At 40.8% G+C, this 19,353-nt stretch overlaps 1 protein-coding gene across 1 annotated transcript in view; it reads right to left on the bottom strand.

Moving 5' to 3' along the window:
* The window catches only part of LOC109040166 (TWiK family of potassium channels protein 18), a gene marked incomplete at its 3' end in the record, with an annotated part of 38,367 nt that overhangs the window by 17,594 nt on the left and 1,420 nt on the right, over positions 1-19,353 (bottom strand). The window contains 3 exon segments of the mRNA XM_019055993.2: positions 4,799-5,006; positions 9,942-10,192; positions 12,466-12,861. Of these exon segments, the coding sequence (XP_018911538.2) occupies positions 4,799-5,006; positions 9,942-10,192; positions 12,466-12,757 (751 nt within the window).

The raw sequence follows: 19,353 nt of genomic DNA on the forward strand, positions 1-19,353 counted from the left end.
TTTTTGGTATAAATACGAGCTCTGTAACTGCATTTTTGCGAAAGTTATGGGTGTTTGAAGGTTACGACTTTAAAAAATGGCAACGCTGTTTCCCTGCGGTTTTCGCCTAAAAGCAGCCAGATGCAGGCCCAAAATGACCTATACAATCATCCCACAAAGTTTCGTACAATCCCCGCGGGGTCACTTTTTGGCCGTTTTGCATAACCCTTTTCTTGGAGTCTGCGATGACCGATTGGTCATTTTTTGGAGCACCAATAAGGCAAATTTCTGCCTCCCCTCAATGTTTACAAAAGTGGTTAATGGTCACGCAGGACGCACAATTAAAATGATATCTGCGCACAACAGGAGGGTAAAATCGGAAGACGACGGGGCTTTTGCAAGTGTCAGGCTTTATCCGCATAGTACCAAATCGTATTTAAACACATCGATTTTGATACCTTTTGGGGTATTATCGATGTTTTTGAAGGTGAGGTAAGAAATACTTTTTCTTTGAAACATTCATGTTTTTAGCGATATACTGGCGCCTCTCATCCCCCCATCTCATATGCCTTATACAACTCCTCGAGCAAAGATAGTCAGGTCAATTTGATACAAGCTGGAATTTTTAGGGGTGGTCGTTTAGAAAAAATTCCCCGAAACGACTTAGGTCCCGCCAAAATAACAAATTTTAGATGTGCGTCCTTTACAAGGCAGCGTTTTAAAGACCTCTTAACATGTTTCCAATTTTCGTTTTACTTTTTTTCCAAAAATGATTATTGATTGGGACCCATCATGGTGCATTTTGAGCAAACATAACCTTACCTTTCCTCAAATTTCAAAGATAAGAGACGCCTCAACGTTCGTTGGTGACGGCGCAGAGATACAACTATTCGTGCTTAATGGATGTCCGTGTTGCATCTGCAAAATTGAAGGCGCGATGGCGCGCGGCGTGAACTCGCACTCGCGATGCTCCGCTCTATGCTGCCGATGACGCGTCAATCAGATACGGGAGAAAAGTTTAAAACGAGGCCCGATTATGTCTCTTCTATCTTCGGCTTTATTGACACTCTATTTTTTTCTTCTTTCAATTTGATGCCTGATTATTCGTTCAGGATGGATTTTTAGAACTTTATCTTCATATGTATGTACCGGCCTCATAAAACCCGCGGGCCACGTGATTTTAGCGAGCCTCGGGTCAATTTGGCCCGCCTTGAACATCAAATGGTTAAAGTAATAATCAATAAATTAAAATTAAACGCCTCATAGATTCCAATTCGAAAAATAAAGCACGGAGATAACTTGAGAGTGTATCATCTCAATCCAATTGAGAAGAATATTGATTATAATGAAGGCTTTCGCAAACCCGTAACGCAAGTTTAAACTCCCTTCCCTTTATATGGTTTATTTTTAGTAGATTTTTTTTAATTAGATATTTTCATGAGGCGGTAGCGATAGATTTTATTTAGCGGTCCCCAATATCAACCAAATTAGAGAGGGCAGGGGGACTGCTTAATGGCGCGAGCTGGGATAAAAAAACTAACACTTCCTGGACAAAACTCCGCTGCTTGGAGTCAGAGTTTTCGCTTCATTTACTGGCAGCGCAGAAAATAGCACTTGCAGTAAATAATGCGGTCCTCGTTCGGTGTCGGGATGCTGGATGTGTTGCATCCGACGACGCCTCGCGAAGTCGCGATTTCTTGAAAGATGGCAACACTGTTTTCCCCCATTTGAATGCATGTAAAACAATCGATTCTTGATGAGGCAGATTGCCCCGAATGAAATCGATATATTTAATGCATTTAAATGGGGGAAAACAGCGTTGCCAACTACAAATGTTCGGGGCGCGTTCCGTCGCTCACTTTCCCGTTGGACTCGCGCCAAAACTCCGGAGTATTCTTCAAGTCGTTTACCGTGTTTTCTCGCTCCATCATCTACGCTTTGACAGCCAACACGATTACTTTGATTATGACAGTCTGGAGTCGCATCTCGTCAGTTCAAGCGGTTCCATACGTTCCGAGGTGTTCGCACCGCAGGGGACCGGGGGGGGGGGGGGATGTTGAGGTGCTCGGCATTCTTCCGCGCAAAATTTTTTGATTGCAAATGAAAGAGGAGTGCGCTTACGGTCTGAAAGTGACGCGGGCGCTTTGAACGCGCGTTGTTAAGTCCATACTGCCGGGCTAAGGAAAAACGCCGCATGAACGTCAGTGGCGTGGCGTGCTTTGCGATATATCGATTGATCGACCATTTAAACCTATGGAAAAGTATCGAGAAACAGGGTGTTCGCAGCGAACACCTTAATAATCGATTATTTACCACAACTTCAAATGGAGAAATATCGATAAATCGCAAAGGTCGCCACGCCACTGGAACGTTAGAGAGCAGGTGCTGAATTTCCTCCGATACAATGTTTACTTTTGAGCGGAGTTATGAATATTTTCTCTTGTGTAATGATCTGGTTGCGAATAAAATTCTCTCAGAAATTTAAAGAAAAATATTCGCAGAATTTATTGAAAATTCTTATTTTATCGAGGGAAATTTGGAAACGTCTGAAGGCTCAAATGGCATTTTTCCTTAGCACGGAAGCACGGAGCTCACGCAGTTCCTGAAAAAGTGAGAAGCGTGCTCAAATCAAAAACCCGATGCCTTTAAGATTATGTATTTGTAAGAAAATGGGAAGAAGAGATGGCAAGTGGAGAGGAATAAGAGGAGGCTCCAGGAGAAGAAGAAGAAGGAGTTAGAGAAGAATAAGAAGATCGCACGTACAAATCCCGTCGAGGTTCCGCGTCGGCAAACATCAGGAACGTGTGTCGTGGTTAAAATTCGGCCGACCGCCAAATTGCTAAATTTCCATTAATCACACGTGTTTATCTTTTCACCAGACATCATTGTAACAGATTATTTCGATATGGACTTATTTCATCATTTTGGCTTCTCACTTATGAGTTTACGTATTCAGATTTTGTCAAATTCCTCAGAGCTGCCAGGGCGATTAGAGGTTTTCCTAGACTCTTCGAATTTCCAACCCCCTCATGATTTCCAAGATCTTTGCGAATATCGGCAGATACTAATCTCTAGATGAGCTCATTCAGCTTCAAATTTTTTGAAATATGACATAGGCGTTTTAATATTACGGTATGAAACTTCCAAAGTGCTAAACTGCTGATTGTGAATTTTTCCATTTAAATACATACTGGGAATTTTCATTTTTAGTTATAGGTCATTCTAGAGATCGACCGAGCCAGATTTTCATATTCATCGCATGGGTGTAAGAAAGAGAGGGGGAAGGGGGGACTGGCCCCCCTAGAATTGGAAATAGTATCATTTGGCAGTACCCCAGAAATTCTGAATGGTGGGAAAAAAACCTTCGTCGATGATATTTATCTCTTTTAGTCTTAAATGAAAAAAAACCGTATCAATTCAGTTGGTATGTTTTGAAATTTTCATCATGAAAGTCTCAAAATGCGTCCAAATATGAAGAGTTAAAATTTCAAAGAAAGTCCAGATGTGTTGAATGCAACAATTCGGAAGTATTTGGTGCTAAAAGTAAATCGAGCTCAATTTATCTGCAAAAATTGACGGGAAATCTGCGTCACGGAAGCTTCGAAATGCGTTCAATGGATTTAAAATTTCAAAAGTTTTTCAGGGGAGCGAAGACCCCCCTGGCAAAATGGCCTAGGTACGCCCATGATTCATCGGCTTATCGGCAGGTAAGCTCGTCTAGGTTAGTCTTAATTTTTTGAAATACATCCTCAGAATCAATCTTTAGGGGTTGGGCCACTTAGCATCCAGGGGGTGTAATATTCTTCTTCTTCTCTTCTTTCTTCAAAGTATTCCCAAGGGGGTAATCCAACGCTTGCTGTCAAGTCCTCCTCACTCCGTAATCAACAACCAGCGAGCTGATCGTTGAAATTGATAGACAAAGCTATAGATAAAGAAGACATAGGGAGTATGGAGCGATCTTATCGGTTGAAATTGGTGGTTCTTATAGACAAAGGGAGTAAATGATGGACTAACTATAGGATCTCTTGTCGGTTGTCGTTAGTTAGTCTATTACCTACTTCCTTTGTCCATTCCAACAACCCGCGTCCACTAATAGGATCCCTCCATATACCTTTTGCCTTCTGTGTTTATGGCTTCGTCTGTCAATTTCAAAAATCAGCCCGCTGCCTGAGGTTACAATTGTTTGAGAATTATCAAACTCAGGTTACCTGACCGAGAATCGAACCCGAGACCTTCTGGTCGTGAAACCAGCGCTATATCCGTTACGTCACTGGAGGCTGATAGAACCGTATTCTGCAGACCCAAGAACCTAAATTGCAACTGACAATTCTGGTCAATCCCCGGAAAATACTGTGCAGCAAAATCTTTTGGACCATTTTAACGATTCCTCTCAACTTGAGCAGCGTCAAAAACGGACAGTATTTTTAATACTTGTCCCTTACCCTTTTGCACGCTAATCTGCGGTGGTAAAAAAGAATCACTAGGGCGTTTCATTGAGGTAAAAAGTTCGACGTAGACTTAAAAATTGTCCGAAAAAAATAGGAATCGGAATACTTTCTTAGCAAACCAAAATAGCTACAACCAATTTATTGTTGGACTTACTATCGGCTGAGCTTCTTTGTTTTAGATCGACCGTGAAAACTTTGGTGCATAAATTTAAAATTTATCATCAAGAATGTCATCCATATTCATTTGTCGTGAAAGAATGATTTACGACTTAAAATGACATCATCTGGCTCATTTTGCGTGGGCTAAGTTAATAATAAGAGGGACCACAACAAGAAATTAATAGACTGTGAAAATGTGAAAAATGTCTCACCGATGGTCGTGAAAATAGTGCCACAATAGAAGACGGCATTCCAATAAGCCCAGGTCGGTTTGTCTGATTTGTCGACGTAACCTTGCTGGTGGAATTTCAGCACCAAATCCTCGTATTGCCGCATTAGTTTGACCGACAGTGCCAGCCGGTCGTCGTAATCTTGCATTAAGCTCTTCGCTGTGTTTTGCTTCCCGAAATCTTGCCATATCTGCATCCGAACAAATTTCACTCAGCGTTACAAACTTCAAACGATCTCATCGACAAACATTTTCGCACATGAGGAACGAAACCGCGCGAAAAAATAATGAAGAGGTGAGAGAAAAATAGTGTCTCGTTAATGTTTCACAGAACATAGACCGCTGAACAGTCTTGCCGACTCGTCGGATAATAGTGCTATTAATTCAGTGGCGAGGCGTGAATGTTGGATTATCGATGTTTCCCCATTTGAAGCTATGATCAAGAATCGCTTATCAAGGTGCTCGTTGCGAACACCCTGCTTATCGATCTCTCCCCGTGTATTTAAATGACATATCGATCGATATTTTGCAAAGCACGCCAGCTCTCTGGTGTTATTGAGAGGAGTAGTTAGAATAAATTTTCTGACGTAAAATATCGACAGCTTTATCGTATGCAAAGATAAACATCACGCCGAGTTGAGCTCTATGTATGGCATATAGAACAGCATCATCGAATTGTCTGGATGTTTTGACAGGTATTCCCCCAACTGAATTATTACTTGAGGAGAAATGGAGAAGATCAAAGAAGATTGAGGATTTTACTGAGATTAATAATGATATTGTAAATAAGTGGTGTATTAGATGGAAAGATAGTTATACTGATATATGGTGTAAACGTCTTATACCTGAATTGGAAATTTGGCTCAATAGAGAACATGGGTATCCTAATTTCTTTTTAACACAGTTCTTCACCGGCCACGGTGCGTTTGGTTCTTATTTGTCTAGGTTTAAATTGATTGATAGCGCTAATTGTAAATTTTGTACTGGGGTTCGAGACACGCCGGAACATACTTTCTTCGAGTGCTCCAGATTTGTAAGTGAGAAAAATAAAATTGATACAGAAATTGGAATTACACTTACTCCAGATAACATTGTAAAAGAAATGACAGAGAATAAGTTAAAATGGAAACAGATAAGTGAATTTATACAGAGAATTTTAATTACTAAGCAAAAAATATATAATAATAAAGTAACAGTTGCTAACCCACTGCCCCCCCCCCCCAGCCGATGATGTACCGATTGGTAATTCCGGCGTGTCTCGAATCACAGATACTTAGTTCAAGTATCATATTGGATATTATATTTGTTACAGATAAGGTTAGAGAAATGATAACGATTTGTTCATTGTAATATTAGTGTTCAAAAAAAAAAAAAAAAAAAAAAAAAAAAAAAAAAAAAAAAATCACGCCGAGTTTCAGGTTGAACTGAGGGCCCGGAAAAAAATCCTCTTTGATGCCCTACCGAACCTTCCTCAATTTTTATACTGAGCTCCTTGAGAGCAACCGTCCTTTACGTGACTCCGTTAGTTCCGACTGTAAGAAATAAATTAGGAATTTTTTTTTTTTGAAAAGGACGCAAAAGATCTGAGAAGATTAATTTTAAAATTATAACAAAGTTGTCCCGGAGATGTAACAACTCTACCTTATTCGTTACTCATGCGTAACCGGCAAAGGTATTTATTCAAGAGGAAAATGGGGAAAAATGAATACTATGAATTTTTCGGAATATTGAAAATGTCACAATAGGCAGTAATGGAATTAAATTAAGACTTTAGAGCAACAAGCAGAGCGCCATCAGCTTACATACGACGAACATGAAGGTGATTCTATGTGATCTAAAGACAAGATTCACCATTACGTTGCGCTGCTATGTGGATTGTGTCTTGGAGAAGCAATAATTGAGGGGCTTGGAAGACAAGGCGCATAAGTCGCGGTTTTAGAAATTCGAGCCAAAGATTAGAGCCTAGCCGCCTCAGCTGCGTGCCATTGCTCATTATAAGCTTGTATTTCAACAGGTGAGGTACACGAAAACGACTGGACCTCACTAAAAGCACAGTAGATAAAAACAGGAAGGAAAGGCAAAGGGGTAACAGAAATCCGGACCATTTCGGGTTATTCCGTGTTGAAAAAGGATGATGGAAATAAAAATAAAATCGTGTGCTCAGAAGCATGATTCTTGATTAAAATTGAGTTGCGCGTGTTTTTTGGTAGTTGAAGATAGGGTCTATCAGAATACCAAGCGATTTTGTCTGAAAGTCATTTAACGCGGAAAAAATAGTGGATGGTATAAGTGCATTTTTCGTTTAGAGGGACGTGGGATAAGTGCGCCCTACCGTCACTTTAAGCCCAACTGCTGGCCTCAATTTGGCTCATCTGAGCTGAAAAATTTAGAGGACGTTTCTAAAAGTATGAGACAAACTTTTGTGGATTTTGAAGGTATTTCGGAGCACTCTATAGGTCCGGGTAAAATCCAAAACTTTAAACTCGTATTTTTCGAAATAATAAAAACTGCACTTGTGCGACTTGTCTTCCAAGCCCCTTAGTTATCGTTACGCACGAGTTAATGCAAGAAATTGATCCACAACGTGTAGCAGCATTAATATTGAGTAGAATGACATACAATTTGTGTAGATTCATTGAAAATGTATACCTGAAACTATAATAACGGACGTATGGCCCATTGACTCAATGTGTAGGAGAGAGTTATTACAGCGCTATTTCTCTCTTAAACATTGAGTTAATGAGCGACGTCCGTCATCGTAGTTTCGGGTATAAATTTACAATGAATCTACACAAATCTGATGTCATCCTACTCAGTATTAATGTTGTTAAACGTTATGGATAAGTTTCTTGCACGAACTTGTGCGTAACGATAATTATCACTTATCAGAGATGTAAACCGCGCGTGAGGCAGCGCAGCAAGGTGGCGGATCTTGTCCCTAGATCATATATAAACACTTTAAGCTTTCAGTATAATGCCTGGATACGACTACTCGGATGTGCGCGTTGCACACACACGGAAATGAAGGCGTTTTGACTCTCCAGCACATCGCGATATCAAAATTGAGGCATAAAAGATACTTGAACTGCATACTAGTAAGTGACACTCACCCTCAACTATTCGTGTCTGAGAGATGTCTTTGTAGTATAAATTAAGAACCGAAGGCGTTCTTATTTTTTCGGCCGTCATACAGTCCTGCCCGCCGCGCCGCGGGTGAAGTGGTGAGTGCCTGGAATGTCAAAACGCCTTCCTTTCTGAGCGTATGCAACACGGGCATCCGTGGAGCTCGAATATTTGCATCCCGAAGTTATGGTAAAACTTGTTTGATGTTCGTCGCACGCCCTACAAACAGAGGGCACTTTTCTTGTTGCTCTCCAACTTTAACTTAATTCCAACGCTACCGATCACGACATCATCAATTTTACGAAAAATTCATCGTCTTAGTTTTCCTCCCTTTTGTTTTGGACAAGTACCTTTGATATTTACAAACGAACGACAAATGTGGCAGAGTTGCTTTGTGAACACACCGTGGGAAAATTTTTTCGACCAGGCATTCCAACATATTGGTCTTTGTCGAAGAGCTGAAAGAAAACCAGTCAGTTATGTCCGTAGCGGATCAACCAATGGTCGGTTCAGGACACTGTGATGATCGATTATTGATATTTCCCCATTTGAAGTTATGGTGTAGAATCGATTATTTAGCTGTTCGTTGCAAACACCCTGCTTACCGATCCTTTTCCATAGGTTTAAATGACACTTCAATGGATATATCACAAAATACGCCACGCCACTGTTTTGGAGTGAGTCTTGGCACTCTCCGTTTGCTATTTTGGGCTGTGCATTCGTAATTTTAAGGGTTTGTGATTTTCGACATTTGCGCTTTCCGGTGCCGCTCGTTGAATAACAGATTCCTGGCTGTAGGTATGTAAAATCCCCTTTAGCACATTAATCAGTAAAAACCAAGTATTTTCAATTTACTTTCAGACAGTATCCAGAACGATGTCTGTGATCAGATTCAGGCGGTATGGTTACAAAATGTTCAGCACGATGTTCACTGTAGAGTTGGACAACATTCAGTGGCGTGGCGTGAATTGCGATATATCGATTGTTATGCCATTTAAACCTATGGCAAAGAATCGACTATTAAGGTGTTCGCTGCGAACACCCTATTAATCGATCTTTTTCCATAGGTTTAAATGGCAGAACAATCGATATATCGAATAGCACGCCACGCCGCTGACAACATTGTGATTTCGATTTGTGCACGATTTGGCAACGACGAGCCCTATTAAAATGACTAATGAGGGGGCTCGGGCGATGACACCCTCCGTTTGGGCCCACCTTTTGAAGCTATTTTATCTCATCATTTTAGAAACCCTACACGTGCAGCCAACTGATCACAAAGGTGAACGTTCGAATCTCGTGCAAACTAAAGCCGACTTCACGCGCTGAAAATGGAGTCCTAAAAATGGTTCATCGGTATCGCTGCTGAATGTTGACCCTCGAAACGCACTTTCAGCTATTGTTCACATTATACAAAAAATATGACGAATTTTTACAATACATTTTTTTACAATATTACGAGTAACTTTTAAACTCAGACCGCCATTTTATGAACAGAGGTGAAATGATGGCTGATCAGCCCCGATCTCATCGAACGTTGAAAATTGCGTGTTGTGGCCCACATTTCAGGGCACCCCTCAACAGTGCATCGATGTCCTCTATTTTCAGCTCCCATTAGCCCATTACACACGGTCAAACTGGAGGTTCGATCTAGGTGCATTTATGTGGGTGTTGACTGTTGAGCAGTTACAAAGAACAGTAAAAACAGCAAAATTCTCACATTTTTTACCTTAAAATGAGAGAAAACCTTGTGTTTCGATGAGAGTGGATTCGGAGTTTCGGTTCAAACGTCATCAGCCCGCGGACCTTTGAACCTCAACAGTCAACATCCGCATCGATGCCCCCAAACTGGACCTCTAGTTTGAACCTGTGAGACGCCCTATTTTCAGCGTGTGAAGTGAGCTTAAGTTGCGAGATATGAAGTTGAAACAAAGGAGATGCAAATTTATTTCACGAATTTTGAAAATATTATAGCCGCAATCGGAATAAATTTGAATTCATACCTGCCTTGTTTTATTGAGGGCTATCTCTCGTTCCCTCCGGATTTCCAGGATGAAATTCCGCTCCAACGGCCCCTCCACAGCCACGAAAATTAAGCCACCCAGGAGGGAATAACAACAAACTAGCAAAAATAGGAAGGCGTGTGTAAACCATTTACTGGACCAGTCGCGCATCTTATTGTACATCCAAAATGCGAACTTTTCTCCAGAACTCAGACCCGACTTGGCGGACTTCATAGTGAAATCCTTGAAACCTGGAAGAGAAAAAAACACCGATTAATGAAGAGATCGTCACCTTCCGGCTAAAGTATCACAAGCGCCATGCGACGTTGAATAATTTCCGCCACCATTTTATTTACTTACAGAGGATTGTTCAACAAAACTGTCCGAAAATGTCAATGAATTTCTTTTGTGCTGCCGATAAAATTTGGTGAACTTTTTAAACAGATTCAACCAACAATTTCTCTGTGAAAAATAAAATGACGGCGGAAATTTTTGAACGTCGCATGTCCAAGAACAAAAATATCTAGCTCCTATTTTTTTTTGGCTCTCAGCGGTCATTCATAACAACTATATCCAAGTGCCTACAAAATTTTGGAGGTCCAAGTATCAGTTCTCTCGAGAAAGGTGCAATTAGAGTTGAGTAAAAATTCATTAGGTCTGTTGCAAACTTTCGCTACAGTCAAAAGAGGAGTTGCTCTGAGGGAAATATCACGAGCACATGAAGAAAATCTGAAATTCACTCCTAACTCCCTAGTCAGCGCAAAGAATTTGCGCATATTTTAAATTTCCGTCTCAAAGAGTATACATACTACGAGAAGTATATAATTTGATACAGATGAGTCATCCTACTTTCACAACTTCCTACCAAGCTAAAAATGGCCGTCGTGCTAATCGTGATTTTCGAATCATTTTGCATGATGTACATGTTCAACTTTCCTGTACGGTCCAGCAAAATTTTGCAAGAATCGCTCAAATGAGACCCACCACACCCCTTGACTGTTAGACTTTCGGGCCCTCAACATTCAACTATTGACCTACCTACTATGAGGATGGTTAACAAGGTTCTGGGAGTTTCGTTTTGTAAACTAACCAAAGTTAGTATGGAGAATAATCCATGCAAAGTGTGCAAAAAATTCAAAATCATGAGTTGAAAAACGCTGACTCCGCGAGTTTAAATATTAGAGCTTAACACACAGCAGAGCGGCGTGCTGCCAGCGCCAAACGCGCACTGGCGCCTACAAACCCAACAGGGATACTTCACGCATTGCGCAATGCGTGAAGTATCCCTGTTAGGTTTGTAGGCGCTACTGTGCGTGTGGCGCTGGTCGCCCTTGCCCGCCGCGCGCTGCGGCGTGCCACGGAGCTTCAAGCAACTATTTCGCAACAGAGGTGTTGCATACTATCATACGGAATTGAAGGCGCTCCAACGTATCAAGAATGACAGGCATCCTTTACGAGTACGGAGTAAATCCTTGTAGGTTTGTAGGCGCCAGTGCGCGTCCAGCAGAGACAAGAGACCCTGAACTGGTATCTTGGCCATGAGGAAAGGTTTTACTTTCGGGACTTCAGCATTATACTGTTGAGTTACCTACATGGTTGATGTTCAACAACGTGTTGGCAGTTTCGTTTTTCAAACAAGCCGAAAATAGCCGAAGTTTGGGAAACTTCCTTGGCTCATGACGTCACCTGAAGCTCATCATCCACCTAGTAGGTAGGTTAACAGCCGAAAAAAGGGTGATGACCGTTGCCTCCTTTATAATTGTCTATAAGGAAATGTTGAATCCCCGAACGTAAAAGCTTCCACCTGTCGCCAAGAGGCAAGTGGAGGGTCTTTTGTCTCTGACTCTGGTCAAGGCTAGAGTCCTTTTATACTGAGAGTTAAGACAACCCTTATGGAGTCACAAACGGGAGGAAATATCACACATATTGATAGTTTTTCGTAATCTTTGATCGGCTCATTCTCAACTTCCTTTCTCCGTTCCTTCTCTCCATAGAGAAAAAAAAGGAGATGTTTGCATTTCGGGCATCTTGGAATTTTTTTGATGACGTAGGTCGGTACAGCGACGTTTATCATCGATTTTCTTGGAAACGGTGTAAATTATGGAAAAAAGTCATTCTATAAAATGTGCTTGAAATTATATCATGAGTTGATTTAAGCAAAAAAATGGGACATTACGGTCCGTTTTTCATACTTCGAATTCCGGATTTCGCTGGCCAGGTTGTACCGACCTACGTCATAGGGTAAACAAACCTCAAGATGCAAACACCTCCTTTTTTATCTCTATGCCTTCTCTCATTCCATTTGTTCCTTGCCGAACCCATAATTCCCCGGTCCACTCCAGATCATAATCTTTGCAATCGGTGAAAATGTAATCTTCATTCCCGTTCGTGACACTGTGGAGGCCTAAAATACGGCAACCAATCAGAAATGGACTCACATTGTCTTAACTCTCAGTATAAAGGGATTCTGGTGAAGGCGGGTACCAGGCAGGTTCCGCATTAGCCTACGGAGGACATTACTTACCTTTAAACCTCTTGAACATGAATTCGGAGGCTTTGCCCGGGTAGGCCTGTAGGAACGTGACAGGTATTCCGTTCTCAGGGCTGACCGGGATTGTGAGGAGTCCTGGCGTGGGTGAGGGCGTCGGTGGGATGATCTGAGGGGCGGGGACGCTCGGTGGGATTTGCACCGTGATCTGCGGACGGGAAATCTTCCGCGGAGGGCGCACGATGTTCAGCTTCTTTTTCTCGTCGTCGCTCACCCCCGTAGAGGGCGCTGGGGGCGCGGGGGCCCCAGCAGCAGCTTCCTCCGCCATCGCGTGCCCAGCTAGGCTCCCTCTCTCAAACGGTTGTCATCATCGTGCTATCTGGCTCGAGAGCCAGCCCATCATCAGATTAGCTCTCTTGCACCCGTGGCTACCTGGAAGAAGAAACTGAATGAGGCACAGCTACGGAGGACAAGTTGCTGACCTTGCTAAAAATGACGAGTAGGCTATTCAGAATTCGCCAGCTCACATGGGTAGAACTTCCTACTTATATTAGTAGAAATCCTATACTCATATGAGAAGAAATTCTACTCATATCACTAGAATATTCTACTCATAAGAGTAGAAAAGTTGAACTCATATGAATTCAATTTTTTTTTCATTTTTCAGAAGTGCTGTTTCTGACCAGGAGACACAGACGTGGTATGTAAATTTGAAAAATAAAAACATTTTGTTCCTATGATTTTTTTGATGCGGTGACTAGTTTCTGAGATATCGGACAACAACGCTGAACTCATGTTAGTTGAAATCTCTAGTCGTATGAGTTGGAATCTCTAGTCATAGAAGTTGGCGAAAACTGGATAGAGAAATTCTGCTCATGTGAGTTAAATTCTATTCACATAAGTTGAAATTCTATTCATATGAGTTGAAATTCTATACATATGAATTGAAATTCTATTCATATGACTTTGATTTTCTACTCATTTGTACTCACCATTTTTAGCAGGGGAGGCATGTCGATGACTACCCAACTTCGTATCTCGGTTTTCAATTACTCACACAGAGAGTAATTTCAACACAAAAGTTTCGATAATACAAGAAGTAAAACACAAATTAACCCTAGCCTTTGGTTGACGATTTCAAGAGAAAACGAGTTTTCTTGAAGCAATGGCCCACTAGACAAGGTACGAATTTAAGCATTCTGATACATGTTACCTAGTCAAAATTTTACGTACAGCACGATTCGCACAACGAAAATTACTTAAACCAACTCCTAACGAAGATATTAACTTTTTTATTTTACATTGGTTACGAGGAATTTGAACTGCCCGCTCACAAGAAACTCAAAGCTCTACGTGAATCAAATCGCGCACTACAACGGTTTCAGCAAGCTTCTCAGTCGAGCAATGTTCATTTCCCACCATGTGTTGTTCAAACTATAAGCAATTTGCTATAGCTGAGCCAAAGCGTCAAGATTAAGGTTGCCAAATTTGTTTATCGTATAGAGATTGTCATGATAACATTTAGCGCGCGATGTGAATTACGTAGAGCATTGAGTTTTCATAAGCGGGTGGTTTGAATTCACGCATCAAGAATCATTAGATATCTTCGTAAGGAGTTAATTTTGGTAATTTTCGTTGTGCGTATTGTGTTCTACGTGAAATTTTGGTCAAGAAACATGTATCAGAATGCTAAAATTCGTACCTTGCCTAGTGGTCCATTGAATAAAAGGACGAGTGGTGAATACCGACGTCGGAATCAAAGGAATGCATTTTCCCAGTCTCTCCATTGTTTTCTGCGCTAGATTCACCGCAAACTGTACTAAAATCAACACAAAATTTCAGATTTCACGCAAATTCAATGGACAAAGAATTGAAAAAAACTGATCAAATTCAATAGAAAACTTGCATTCAGTACGAAACTTTCAAATTGCGGTATCTCGAAAGTAGGATCAGTCAAGATTTATTTTCCGCAATTTCAAGTCCACACGTACCATAGACTCACCCCCTTGCATACCATTTTTGGGTACATTTCTGTCGCTTTTTTCCCCTTCAAGACTACTGTGAGATGTTGATAGTCATCAGTCCGTTCTAATCATCACTTACCGCCAAAAAATCGTAAAATAATCTCAACTCAATCTCAGAATATCGCAATTTTACCGTGGAAAAATGCCACTTGGGTAGTTGTATTAATAAGATGTAGGAGATTACTTTCGTGTACCGCCACAATTAAAACTTATCAAGTTACAATTCAATTACCGTGTATTTTGGTGCTAATTCCCAAAACATATATAGCTCGTGCCGGCTCCTGTGTAATTCAGTGGCGTGGCGTGCTTTGGGATAAATCGATTCATCTGTCATTTAAACGCATGGAAGAGGATCAATAGACAGGATGTTCGAAACAAGCACTTTGATAATCGATTCTTTACCATAACTTCCAATGAGGAGATATCGATAATGATTCATTCACGCCACGCGCCATTGGTGTAATTCTACGCACCGAAAAGAGGCCAGTGTTCACAGAGTGATCAAACTCGGACATAGTGTTGTGTCAACTGTGGTTACCCCTAATTGCATGTATCGGGCTAAATTATCAAAACCGGATTCGCAAAATGAACCTCCGTCCATCTCGCATGATTACTCTTAAACGTCTTATTTTAGGTTACGTGAGGGCAATAAGAAGTCAATAAGAAGTGAACGGTTGAGGAAAGTACCTCATGATTTGAACTCACTAATGTCAAGATCCGTCTACTATCTTTGGTAAGCCTCGTATTCTGCCGTGCTAAGGAAAAATGCCGTATGAGCCATCAGACGTTGTCAAATTTCCTTTGATGAAACACGAATTCCCTGATCAACTTATGACTATTTTCCTTCCAATTTTTTAAGATAATTTTATGCGTAATGTCAACTATAGTTCCTGAAAATTTCAAGGAAAACTATTCATAACTTTCCTAAGAATTAAAAATTTTATTGAAAAAAATGTGCAACTCTTGAATGTTTATACGGCGTTCTTCCTTAATACGGTAGTATTATGATAGACTTTTGACTCTAGGTTAAATCCCAGTTCAAATTAAACTCTGGTTTTTGACTCTCGTTGTGCTCATTTTGAAGTTGTAGATTTTTTAAATCACATTTCTTTCGTCCGCGCAGAGCTCTCGTTTTTCATTAAAATTTAGCGTTTAGTCATAAAAATAACATTTTGTCTATTTTCGCGAAGAATTTTTTCGGCATTCTAACACTTTTATTTTGAGAATCTGCACCTCCGCAAAAATATTTTCAAGATGACACTATGTCCCTATCCTGGCATATGATTGCGTCACGCGGGTGCGGGATGGAATTAACATTTGCAAGATAGATTCTCTTGAGGAAAAAAATGAGGCAGCCGTTTTAGTTTCTGAGATGTTTACAACGGATTAATAATAACCCTCCTATCGTTTGTCTCTCAGCAAATTCTCCGTTTAATACTTACAAGATGCGCGATTGTGCGGAAAACTTTGTGACAGCTGTAGTCGGTCGAGAGATAGTTCATGGCCTCAAAAATAACCGGCTTACTCACTGTCTTTGAAAAGAGCGTTTCTTGGCAACTCTCGACTTTCATTGACTTCCTCGAAGCGCGTCTAATCAGTTGATTACAATCATCACACCTCAAGCCAGTACACAAATTGGACTACATTTTGCAATTTGGAACTATAAATTCAAGCCCGGTTTAAAAACAACGTATGTGCCATTCGTTTCCCTATGCACATAAGTGTTTTTCCAGAGGAGCCGAATTTATAGCTCCAAATTGCAAAATGCAGTCCAATTGCCGTCTGTAGCAAAAACGCCGTAACTCCGCCATTTGCGGATCCAGCAAATTGGCAACATTGTTTTTCTCCATTTAAACCTATGGAAATGTATCGATTCTTGTTGGGGCACCTCGCCCCAACAAGAATCGATTATTTAACATAGGTTTAGACGGGGGAATCCGGTGTTGCCAATTTGCTAGATCCGCCTCTGAACTCCGCTTCAAGCTTTATAGATTTCTTTCACCCATACTGCTCTAATATTAGAAAATCTAATGTGACACAGCATGTCGTATTTCCATTTTCAGTTTTTTGTATGCACTAGTAAAAATGTGATGCAACGTCTGCTGGTTGTGAATTTTTAAAGTGGCTGGAGACTGGATTTTCGATTTCCTCGCCACAGGAGAGCTTTTTGTTACCTCTCTTTAACTCTACACTATTAGGTGCGTTAAAGTAGGGGCTAGATACCTCTAGTTACGTGAAATCTTGCCCTTGAGGTAACGGAGGGAAGCAACTGTCTCTATGATTTACGTCTCAAAGCAGAGTGGTTGTCATAATTGTCATGCTTATACGCTCCAACTCGTAACTAGCAAAATCTGAGCCTGCGGTCTCGGCTTTTAAATTTCAAAAGCGAAAGGTGGTGGCAATTAAGAGAGTCGCGTTGGCTCCTTTCGTCTGCGGCCAAAAAGAGGGATAATATTAATTGCGTAATAATTAGCTCAGCAATTTCCTTTGGCAAGAGTTTATGACGCGGCGCTTCACACAAGGCTCAAGATTTCTCGTCAACTCTCTTGTTAATACGTATGTAATTTTTATCTCCTAGCAGCACGCAATAGACCTACAGTAAAATAAATCCCCGCCAGTGGCGAGGTGTGAATGATCATCTACCTATCGATATTTCCCTATTTGAAGCTGTGGTAAAGAATCGATAATTGAGGTGTTCTCTGCAAATATCCTGATTATCGATTCGTTCCCATTGGTTTGAATGGCAGATCAATCGATACATCGCAAAACAAGCCGCACCACTGATGCGCGCTGAGCACAGTCAAGATTTCCGATGGTTTAAATGTTCTGAAATTGTCTGTAAGTCATTAAATTTACGATGATCCAACAGCTGCTGTCAAGTTGTCTCGTAAACAGGAAAATAAATTAACGACTCCCACGACATGAGCGCGGGCTGATGAACTTTTCTTTAGCGGGTTTTGCCGGAATCTTGAACGATACGGTTTTTTTTACTCTACCGTGGATACAAATACGTTGGAATGTTTGCTCGAAATGTTTTCCGAGAGTGTCCATGAATGGACTCTGTCGCATTCGTCGTTCGTACGTGAACGTCAAGGGTAATCTTCCAGATGAAAAACAGGAAACAAAATTAATAAGAAAGATGCATTTTTCGGGAAATTGACAAAGTCGCGATAAAAATCAGTGATATACATAATAGACAGCGCTGGATTTAAATTAACGCTTGAGAACAAGATCAGCGCCCGCAGTTAGTAGAACATGCAACGAACACTGAACGAATTTCATTATAACGCTTGGATGCAACTACTCGGGCGTCATGGATACCCGTGTTGCATACACGAGGAGATGAAGGCGTTTTTACTCTCCAGGCACTCCGTCGCGCGGTGGGCTGTGCATGAAGCATGCTTAACACATTGCAATAACAAAATCCTACGACTGAATCATACCCGAGGCACGCCTTTGTAGTATAAATGAAAAAGTAAAGGCGCCTTGTCATTTTGGACCGTCACGTCGCGCTCAAATATAGTTGCACTCAGGCGTTTTAATGAAATTCGCTTAAGGTTCGTTGCATGTGTGTACTGGTGGCGTTTTGCTTGTTGTTTTCAAGCCTTAACTTGAAGCCAGCGCTGCCTACGGTGCTTATTACTAATTTGTATTGCGCTTACTAAGACGAGGAAATGTTTTGTTAAAATTAAAATACAGATTTTTGATTCTGATCAGAAATAGTTCTTCGTTCAGGATTTGAGTTTTAAAAATTATCCATTATTCAGATTGTATCAGAGTTTCTGAAATAAAAGACAGGGAGAGAGGTGAAGAGGAGGGAGGGGGAAAGAGAGAAACCTGTTACTTCAGATGTTTTTTCGCACCAGGGACTAATTTGGAGATATAAATCAGAAAAAAAGGTGGAGATCTTGACGATAAAGGTAGTCGATGTCAATATGATGATTATAAACGCGTCTTTCCACGGGTGCTTATGATATTTGTTAGAGCGTTGCTGGACCCTGCAGCATTTTGAATAAGCTTTGATCTACTCAAAATATAAGTTGAGAGAGTCATTAAGTTAAAATAATGACAGATAGTGATACGGAGGGGCAGAGGGGATTAATTAATAACAATACAAAAAATCAGAGAGTAGTAATCCATTTCAACACATCCTTCTTGAAGAAACTCTCCGTGATACGCAAGGGGTATTTTTAAAAAAAAATGCCCAAAAGGGAAGGGGGGTTAAGGTCTGATGGCAATGATGTCGGTGCGAATGTTGATAATGAATTGAATAATAATAAAGAGGACACGGAAAATAGCTACTCCTCATTGAAAATCCACCTGAGGTTATATGAAGTTTTTTTTTTTCCATGAGATATTTTACAACCTCTTTTAAAAATGAATAAAGTGACATTAAAATGTGATTGAATTTCTGCACTTAAATCGAAACTATTCCGGAGCCAAAACGCCATTTAAGTCGCAGATGATCGAGGCGTTAGAGACCAGGCGTTAGACAAGTCGACGCGGTGAAACTACCAGACCACGTATCTTGGTTTGCGACGTTGCAGACATCCTGTCATACTTTATGTTTTAAACAAAAAACCACTCGATGTGAATTCTTGATCTTTTCCGTGATTTTGCTTCTCTGTGCGAAGCAAAACTCTTTAAAAACTGCAAGGAATGATATCGATTTACGCTCCCTCAAAAAAATAAAATGGGAGCTGAGACTTTTAAGACCGCGAACGAGGTATGTGGTCTGGTAGTTCGATGTGTTTTTTCCACATAGCCAAACAGGTAACTATAATTATTGATTGGGCTTGTTTGAAAATGTGTACATTAATTTAACTGTGCAGAAAAATTAAGAGAAATGTGCAAGCCTCTAAATAATCAGGATAAGCTACTCTATTCACGAAATATGATT

Source organism: Bemisia tabaci, chromosome 1, assembly GCF_918797505.1.
Source record: "Bemisia tabaci chromosome 1, PGI_BMITA_v3".
NCBI classification, from domain to species: domain Eukaryota; kingdom Metazoa; phylum Arthropoda; class Insecta; order Hemiptera; family Aleyrodidae; genus Bemisia; species Bemisia tabaci.